This window comes from Grammomys surdaster, unplaced genomic scaffold (assembly GCF_004785775.1).
Source record: "Grammomys surdaster isolate TR1022 unplaced genomic scaffold, NIH_TR_1.0 206, whole genome shotgun sequence".
Classification (NCBI taxonomy): Eukaryota; Metazoa; Chordata; class Mammalia; order Rodentia; family Muridae; genus Grammomys; species Grammomys surdaster.
The window spans coordinates 6,515,705-6,525,920 of NW_021604651.1; the positions used below are offsets into that span (position 1 = coordinate 6,515,705).

Below are 10,216 nucleotides of genomic sequence, written 5' to 3' on the forward strand. Positions count from 1 at the left end.
CTCCGTATCAATAACTCCCAAATCAGTGACTCCCTCTCAATAGCTCCCAATATCCCAAGAAAGAAGCTGAAATGTAAGAAGAGATTTAAGTTGAAAAAAAAAAGTCAAAATAATTATTTAATGATAAACCAGGGCCAGGTGTGGTGGTGCATGCCTTTAATCCCAGCACTAGGGAGGCAGAGGCAGGGGGATCACTGTGAGTGTGAGGCCAGCTAGGTCTACATAGCAAGCTCCAGGACAGCCAGAACTACACAGAGACCCTTTCTCAAAAATCTAAATCTGAACAAATAAATAGTATAAATAAAAAGAAATTAAGTAGCCAGTACAGGTAAAAGAATGACTTGTTTCTGAGATTTTTGTTATGTTAACCAGGCTAGTCTTGGACTCCTGGGTTCAAGTGATCCTCCTGCCTCAGCCTTCCCCGAGTAGCTGGGAAGACAGGTGCACTCTGCTATGCCCTGTTATCAGTTACAGTCTTGGGAGCAAGCTGTGCTGAATCACAGGGGCTGACTTCTCATGCAATAGACTTAGTTTTCGTCACACTGTTTCTATGGTGCTAGATTTATTTTCCTGGTGATGTCATCATCTGAAGGAAGAAACAGAGGCTTTTCAAAAGCAAAGCACACTGCTCATCTTGTGATTAATGACTGTTCATCATTATAATGACTAATAATAAAGTTGGATAGTTGACTCTGAGACCATGTGCCCGACCATGTGACTGACTCTGAGAAGCCGTTAAAAGATATTTTTTCAAGAGCTAGAGAGATGGCTGAAGATGCAGCTCAGTAGTGAAGAGCATGTACTGCTCTTTCAGAGGACCCAAGTTTGATTCTTAGCACTCACAACTGCCTGTAACTCTATAGGTCCTGAAGTATCTTCCGACCACCATGGATACCTGCGCTCACATGCAAACATGCACACGTGTGTGCGTGCATGTGCACACACACACACACACACACACACACACACACACACCCTCCATGGATACCTGCACTTACATGCACACACACACACACACACAATTCACACACACACACAATTTAAAAATAAAATAAATATTTTAAAAGCTATTTTCCCAAGCAATTTCACTTGATGGAATAAAAGTTGAAGCTAGCAGCACAGTGTCTGAAATTGTCTACCACATATAAGAGCGAACTCTACACAACAGGGTGCGTGAGTCCACATAGTCCCAGAAGTCCCAGGAGTCTGGATATTGCCAGAACTTGTAACCACTTCCCCTGGAGCAGGCAGAGAGGCAGCACAGATGCTTTTCTCCAAGATCTGCGTCTCTACAGTAAGAATTTTAACTGTTCTCTTAATGGGAAAAGGAGCTTAGCGAAATGCTTAAACAGCAATAAAGACAACAAGGAACTACAGAGCCCTGGCCTTGATGGAACTGGCAGTGAGACCTGTCACCCTCTGCCATGTCTGGTGGGCTTCAGTGTGCATATTCTAGCACCCTGAGCATGATCTTAGGGAGGAAATCTTGTCACCGCTGGAATCACCACAAGAGGACAGAACTCATTAGACACCTATGGAGTACATAGTGGGCTCTTTGTTAAAGAGCCATAAAGGATACTGCATTAAAGCCCCCCCACACACACACTGTAACGAGAAAGAACAGTCAAGTACTTTCACTGTGGTACACCGAGCTACACCCTAATACACTGTTTTACCCACCTACCCCCTTGTTTTTTTTTTTTTCCTCAATTTTGTTTTTCTGAGACAGGGTCTCGTGTAGCCTAGGCTGGTTCAAACTTGCTTTGTAACAGAGATTGGCCTTGAACTGATGATCCTCCTGCCTCTGCCTCCCATGAACTGAGATTACTGGCCCATATCACCACATCAAGTTTATGCAGTACAGGGGACTGAGCCCAGGGTTTCATGCATGCTAGTTGAGGTCTCTATAACTGAGCCACATCCCCAACCCTCATATTTGGTTCTCTTAGTGAAATTAAATAATGGCAACATGCCATCTCTCTTTTGCTGTGAGTACCCCCTGGGGTCCCATCAGCTCTTTCTCTGCTCTTTTCTGCCTAGCTCTGAACCTGGAATGTGATTCTGGCAGTATCTGCATGTTCTCTTGCCAGTTGGCTTATGGGTGGGTTTGGACATTGATGCAGTGCTGAGAGGAGAAGCCAATGACCTTCCTCTGCTCCTGCATGCTCTAGAGACGACTCTGCAACAGCCGAACCTCCACAATCAGCAGCAGGCCCTCTTCCTAGCTCCCATGAGATCTCCCAAGGCTTGTTCTTTCCTCTGCTCCTCCTCTGCCCCAATGTCATGCTCAGGTGCTGCCACAGTCTTTGCCAACTTCTGCTCTATCACCCACCTCCGCAGAGTTCCACTTGCTTTCTTCCACAGACCCAGCAGACAATGAGGTCCTGTTTCTTGGCCGAGCCCTACACTGGAGGATGCTGATGGTCTGGATGAATTTCAGACATGGCATGAGGGTTTAGAGAGCTACAATTTTCAGATTGTGAGTAGGGGAACAGAATTCAAACCAGGAGTTCTGGTTGCAAAAGATCCTTTTAATGTCAACTAATGTTGGTGTCCAGCAAGTCTTGTGTGCCCTTTGAAATCAATGGCAAATGCCTGACCCTGAAGTAGCCCAGGGCAAAGGAGCTTGTCCCCCCCCACCCCGCCCCACCCCGGGGACCTCCATCCTGAGCTGACCCTACATCAGAGGCCTCTTTCCTGTCTCCTGAAGTTGCAGCCCTGACTCAGGGGTGAGAGTTTCTTCTCCTTAAATTAGATATGTGTCTTGTCTCTTTTCCTAAGTGCTCAATAAGAAGAGACTGATTTCCATATTGGGTAGGCTGTGGTTTGGAGATTTTGGGGGGCAGTCCTCTGTTAGACCTTATCATCAAGCCCTTGAGCTCACACAATCTATGAAGGCTGTGTGGCTGCTGAGAGTAGGAGTGGTCAGGAGGCCAGTACATGAAAGGCCAAGGCAGAAGGACCACCACAAGTTCAAGGCCAGTTTAGGGTTCATAGTGAGGTCCTGTCTTAAAAATTCAAAACAGTTAAAATGATATAATTGAATGACAACAAAGGTGTGTGTGTGTGTGTGTGTGGTGGGTGGGGTGTCCATTCCTCCATGATGTTGGGGCCACTGGTATTCACAGAGCATTCCTGCAGACCCCACATCTACACTGGAGCTCTGCATGAAGGCAGCCACCCTTTTTGGAGAATCTCAAAGTAAAACGAATTCAACACAAAAGCCTTTGAGGTCAGGATATGGCTCAGCAGGAAGAGAGTTCATCTAGCATTGCAGGACTCTGAGTCCAGCCCCTAGCCAAGAACTAATTTATTTTTATTTGAATGTGTATAAACACTTTTATTAATTCTGGTAGAATTACAAAGATTAAGGGGGAAAGCATGACTGCTTTGCTTGCTTACCTTATGATGTGTTTAATTGGGTTACTAATAAAATGATTTGGCCCAAAAAAATTACCTTGTGACTTCAAAGAGTCCAGATAAGCCTGTGTTCTGACAGGAGGAACAGATTCACATCTTGTGGATAAAAGGCCTGAGCAAGTCTGCTGACCTGGAATGAGGTGAGGTGACTCTCTCCAGAGAGAAATCTGGGGTGAGCCCATGTCATAAAAAAATCTTGGATTCTTATTCCTGTAGACTCTACTAGTGCCATTTATTAAAATAAACAAAACCCAAAATTTTTCTTCTCCCAGAGGCTGTGGTGAGCCCAAGGTACAGAATTTGTGAAAGGTAAATGTTTTGTTTCCTGTCCTTTTTGTTGTGAACTGTTAGTAGCTCCAGAGGTCTTATGGCCCTCTCTGCCAACATCACAAGAGGCTTTTGCTCCCCTGGCATGGATTTTACCTCACTGAGATGTAGGCCTGCGATCTTCAGTGCTTTCCTGCAGTACCAAAAACTTGTTCCTAAACTTCAGGGAAGCTGAGAGTCTCAGGAATAAGGGCCCCAGCGTTGTAGAGAAATAGATTTTTTGATGGTTTTTGTCAAGTATCTTGGGAGCCAGGGGAATGTGGGCTGAGTTAATCAGTAGGTGACATTCGTCTTGCCACACCAGACTCTGATCAAAGATGTACAGTACTACTATGTGTCCTAGGAAAATATGGATTGTGGCTTCTCTGTACACTTAAGTTGAACAAATGTGTTCTTCTTAAAGTTCTATAAGTGGTTTTCAAAATGCTGGTGGTAGCCAGGACCCCACATCAGGGATGACCATGACCATTGGAGCAGGGCAGTTACATGGCCCGCATTAAACACCTTGTACCAGCACTGTCAACAGAATGTTCGGCAAGACTGGAAGGTTCCGTTTCTGTGCTGCCTGATTGAGCAGCCATGACTTTATCAGAGCCCTTGAGTGGGTGTTAGTATGAGGAATGGCATTCTGTTTTTTTTTCTTTTCTGAAGTATTTAAATCAGGGTCCAGAATGTGACTCGGGGACAAAGGTGCTTGCCAACAAGCCCAATAACCCGAATTCAATCCTGAGACTCACGTGGTGGACAGAGAGTCTGACTTCTGCAAGTTGCTCTCTGATGGCCATGAGTACACCACAGCACGTTTCCCATCCCTCCTCATACATTATATAATAGATAAAAGTAATGAAAAAGTGTTTACGTAGCCACATAGGGTTAGTGGATGGCTGCCCTTATGGATGTTGATACATTGATTCCAGAGCTGAACAGGTAAGTCTCACAGGGTGTCAGCTCCAGCTTCTCCAGGGCAATCTGATATGCTATAGACACACTGATCCCCATGGTGAGGGACATTAACTGGGACCCATGAGAACCTGGCTCATTGGAAGGGGTGAAGAGGAAATGGGAGACTGGGAACATGGGCTTTATCCCTTAGGCAGTCTGGTGAGTCCCCTCCATGGCAATGTGGTACTGTCCTCATCAGATGTCCCTGGAGCAAGACAGTTTGTTGAAATAATGAGAAATAATTGTTTCCAAGGGACTTGCTACCTGCTGAACTGCACAGAGTCCCTGAGTTGGGCTCTGTCAGTGGACGAAGGCACTAGGTGGGACGCTGGTGGGTGAGACAGTGCTGAAAGACTTCGCAGCCTCTCAGAGTAGAGTGTTGATTGTGCCTTACAAGTTTGCACATGCCTACAGCTCTTTCTCCCTGACTTCCTTCTCTTGATAATGATGCTGCTGCCAAGAAGAATTCCGGAATCCCTAAGGTTGGGCACTCACCTTTGAAGGGAGACTGGGCTCGGGTGATGAGGAAGAGCCTCTTGCTGTTGCCTGACCGATCCCTGCGGATGTCATAGCCCAGAGTGTTGCAACGGCCCTTCTTGCAGTTCAGACATAGACCTTGGCTGAAGCTGTCCATGTCACTGCACTGGAAGCCTGTACTCTGCAGGTCACTGTGCAGCAAGGAGTCAATGAAGAGGTGCACCGAGCGCTCATGGGCACATTTGATGGTCTGGGTTATGGCTGAGACACAGGACAAGAAGACCATTAGCAGTCTAAGCCCCAGGTAGCACCAAAAAAACAAAAGACAAACAAAACAAAACAAAAAACCCAACAACCAATCAACCAACCAACCAAACAAACAAAAACCCAAAACAACAACAACAACAAAACAACTCATGGTTTCAGTCCTAGGCAGATTGTGTACGTGTGTGTGTGTGTGTGTGTGTGTGTGTGTGTGTGTGTGTAGAAGGATTGCTGAGTTCTCCCAGACAACAGGCATCTGTTGCATCAGAAAGCTAAAGAAAGTAGATCTCTGTGGGTCCCACACTAAGCTCATCTTGGTATGGTGGGATGGACTGGGAAGTGTTTTTATAAACACTCCATGGTACTAGGAAAAAGTCAAATGCTTAATAAACCAAGATAGTACCTCAGAAGGGATTTCTGAGGTATCCTCACTGGTTAGGAAAAGCCCAGTGCTAAGGTCTGGATGGGGAGTTGCCTGGATAGGGGTGTGGGCTTTCTCTCTTCTTATCACAACCAGGTCTGGAGCCTTATCCCCAAGGCAAAATTTTTATGAGTTTAATATTCAGGGGTGGAAGGGGGTTGGGGCACAGCAAGATGGCCTACTGAATAGAGAGTTTTGGCTTGCTGCCAAACCCAAAGACCTGAATGTGCTATAGGACATGGCGAATAGAGAGAGCCAATTCCTGTAAGTTGTCTCTACATACAGTGCCCCACAACACAGTCAAAATAAAAAAATGTAATAAATAAATAATAAATAAATAAATAAAATAAAAAACTAAAAGTGTGTGTGTGTGCGTGTACAGGTCACACTGCAAGTGCTGAAATCAAAAAACAACTTTCAGAAGTCGATGCCCTCCTTCCTCCTTTACATGGTTCTGGGAATCCAACTCAGATCATCAAGCTTGCAAGGCAAATGTCCCAAAACACGGGAACTATCTTCCTGGTTCATCAGCCTTTGTCTTTTAAGAAAGGGTCTATTGTTGCACACACTGGCCTTCAACTCCTGGTTTCCTCTGCTTCTGAGTGCTGCAGTTACTCAGTGCTTGGGGTTATTGCAGAGCAGGTCCTGGAACCCAGGTTTTTCTGTGCAGGCACCCTGCCTATGAAGCTCTAGACCTGCCCTCCCATCATGAAATTTGACCTTTCATAATATCTAGTCGTCTGCAGCCAATTATTCCAAAGGAACGTCAGGGAACTACCAGAAGACACAATAACACTTAAAGCAAAGGTCAGGCACAGGTCATCTTGCCTGGGCCAATTCCCTAAGCATTTTTATCTCGGTCACCAGCAGCTCTGCTTGTGGGGTGCCTGTTAGAAGGATGCATCGCTTGCTGTCCACTTAGTCACTCAGTCTTTCCAGCAGTACTCAGACCCTGCTGCTGTAACAAAGGAGAAAATAGCCTCAAAGACATTTGCAGGCTCTGGGAGCTTGTTCTGCACAGGGGCATGGTGAAAAGTTGTTACCGAGCTGCCTTCTGTACAGGTGTGGCTGGGGGTGAAGAACTCCAGAGTCCCTACTTACCACCGGTGAGGCAAGCAGGGTGCATGCAATTAGTTATGTCGTTTTAAGTTTAGCTTAAAGAGAAAATGGTAGTGACCGGTCAACGTGTGTTTACCAGGCGAGTGGTGCCCAAACATTATCTTAGGATTGAGCTTTGCAAGGAGGAGATGTAGTTCTGAGAAAAGAGTGGGTGAATCAGCTGGGACCTGCTGCTGACTGGAGGGGTGGTGACCCTGGGAGGATGTAAAGGGAGATAAGCGGAAAGTCCCAGAAGGCTCTGGGATGAGGCAGAAGGCTGGGAGCCCTGCCAACTGGAGTTGGTGAGGCAGTGAGGTGTGCGAAGGTCTTTCTGATACTGGAGAGGTGGGGTAGGGAGGGAATCTTCCGGGTGTGCTCGGCCTGGATCTGGGAGTGCATGTGAAGTTGAGGTCTCCAAGTGTCATAGAGTGACCTGCTCTCATCAAGTGACATCTAACACAAGAAATCTGGGATGCATGTGGTTTGAACCTGCCTGGAAGGTGTGGTGGCTGTTGGCTTGCCTTTTAAACCCTACTTATAACATTGATCTACACTGTCAATGTACATGTCGGTAGATCTGCAGCTGAAAGTTGCATGGGGCAATCTCAATCATGACACATGGGACCAGCAGACACGGCCTCCAGGTCATTGCAAAGAGTGAGTACCATGGCCAGGATACCAAAGCCTAGGCTGGAGAGATAGGTCAGTCAGTAAAAGGATTGACACACAAGCATAAGGACTTGAGTTCAAATCCCAGAACTCGTGTACACGAGCCAAGTAAAGTAGTATGCTTGTAATCCCCAGGTTGGGGAAGCAGAGGCAGGCAGATCCTTGGGCCAGCCACTGACATCACCAGATTAGGGAGAACTAAGCCAGTGAGACACCATGTCTCAAAAGAAACAAACAAACCCCCAAACAAAAACAAGATGGAGGCTGTCTCTTACATTCAGTATTCACCTCTACACAAATGCCCACACATGTGTACCTACACATACATGTACTCACATAGACAGACAGACAGACAGACACACACACACACACACACACACACAACCAAGGTACATTATATATACCCTCCTGTGTCTCTGAAGAGTGAAAGCCCCTAAAGTTCTAGAAAGGAGAGAACAATAGGTAGGGCTAGGACAGTTCCCACAAGGGCTAGTGCCCCTGGAACAGCTTCCTGTGTTACTTGGTGCTCCCCACCTGGCCTCTAAGACCCTCTGAACTGCCATGGGGAACCGCAGCCTGGGGACCACCACCTGTCCAAAAGGCCTTTGATACCTGACATCTGGGTCTTTGGCCTTGCTGTACGAGGGCATGAGAATATGAGAAACAGGCTGAGGCTCTAGGCTATGATTTCCCCTTCTTACCATTCAAGCCATGCTCTGCAATGTGTTTGTAGAGCTCCAGGAAGTGGCAGCCAGGTTGGAAGGAGCCGCCATTGGGGTAGAAATCATAGTGGGCGATGGGCTGTTTGATGCCCACACTCAGGCCCATGTGCTCCCTGGTGAAAGTATGAATGGCATCCACAAAGTTGGCATCATCTGGAGAAAGGCGGTCATTGGGGGGAGTCCCCTCAAACATAGGGCCCGCGGGGTCCAGCCCTGATAGGAAAATGCAAGCCAGGTTAGATTAGTGGTGGGGATGGGGGTGGGGACAGAAGGTCTCCTCTGAGCTCTTTGATCATTTCACCTTTCTGAGCTGGGAGGAAGAAAACAAGTGCTTGGTGCTTCTCTAGAACCTCTTACTGTAACTGCTTTTTGCTGTAAAGCCATGGTAATTCATGGCATTGAAAATTACCCAGGCCAGGCATTGTTCTAAGGGGTAAGAGCTTTGCAGAAAGGATCAGAACTAACAGTGAGGTTAGGAGTGAATGCTTGATTTATTTAAGCAAATCAGTTTTAAGTGCCTCCCTGGTAGTTTCCACAGCATCTGTTTGCATAAAAAGCAGCAGCCCACAGTGCTCATTCTGTCACGGAGCTCGCTCTGTGCAGTTCTGACTTCTTGGATGAAGTATGAATTTGTTTGCCTGTGTGTTGTTAGTAGTCTTGAACAAGCTGGCTTCCTGAGCTCATTCCTGAGCTATAGAACGTCTGGAACAAAACCTTAGGAAGGGTGGCTATGTGGCCATGGAGGGCCTTCGCAAGCCCAGGCTCTAAGTGACAGGTATGCTCGCAGGAACAATCTTGGCTCCTGGCTGACTGCTTGGGGGAGGGTATGTATGCACCCTGGACTCTCCTCATGACTTGTCTGAAGGGAACTTTGGTGGCAGGCCTCAGCCCAGGGAGGAACTGACAGTGAGTGGTGCTGTCACCTGCTTTCCAGCCCACCTGTGGGCTTGGTGAGATCCACATTTTTTTCTTTAGGCTAACAGCAAGATGACTCCAGAGTAAGGAGCCTCCTGCTGTCTCCTGTGTGGGTGGCCTGGTTATAATGCTGGGATGTGACAATGCCAGCTGGAATGGCTCACTTTGTGAGATTCTTTGTTTTGTTTTCTTTTCTTTTTCCATTGTGTGTGTGTGTGTGTGTGTGTGTGTATGTTGTGCATGATTACATGTGTGTGGGCACCCGTGTGTGTGTTTGTGCATGTTTACATGTGTGTGGGCACCCGTGTGTGTGTGTGTGTGCACGTATGTTTACATGTGGGTACATGGGTGTGCATATGATATCTGGAGACTGATGTCTGGAATCATCTTAGATTGCTCTCTCAACAAGCCCCGAGTTTACAGGAGTTACAGGTGGGATGCCACACCGCTTGACATTGATGTTCATTGTTAGGATCTGGGGATTCTGACAATTCTGGTCCCCAAGTTTGCTCGGCAAGCAATAGACCCACTTCGTGGGATTCTGACCCCTCTAGCAATACCTCCTTGGTGCAGCATTTGTGCACACTAGAGTTAGGAGTGTCAGGGTAGAGATAGAATTGGAAGCTAGCCTGGGCTACGAGAGAGGAAGTCTCAAAGACAAAAAACATAAATAAAAAAATAATAAAAGTTTCTTATTAAAAATGTAATCAGAATCTTCTTCTGGAGCCATGTGAAACAGCTATGGGAAAGGCCAGAGCACAGAGCTGTGCTTTGTTCTGCGCTCTCATGGGATAGCAACAGCTCCTGACAGTAGGCATGTTGAGGAGTGTTTGGTGTTACTCCTCAACTAATGATCAGGACCATGATCACAGGGACTCAGACTCCTTGCTTCCTGCAGTCCTGGAGTCTGTGTGGGGCTATCCACAGGCATACCTGTGAGTCTGTGTGGGCTATCCACAGG

General features: G+C 46.8%; 1 protein-coding gene across 5 annotated transcripts in view; it reads right to left on the minus strand.

Moving 5' to 3' along the window:
* Window positions 1-10,216, minus strand: part of Lipc (lipase C, hepatic type) — a 135,999-nt gene that overhangs the window by 6,912 nt on the left and 118,871 nt on the right. For all 5 annotated transcript variants that reach the window (XM_028771394.1, XM_028771397.1, XM_028771396.1 and 2 more), the window contains 2 exons: window positions 8,320-8,553; window positions 5,185-5,427 (listed from right to left, as the gene is read on the minus strand). In XM_028771394.1, the coding sequence (XP_028627227.1) occupies window positions 5,185-5,427; window positions 8,320-8,553 (477 nt within the window). The remainder of the gene's footprint in view (window positions 1-5,184; window positions 5,428-8,319; window positions 8,554-10,216) is intronic.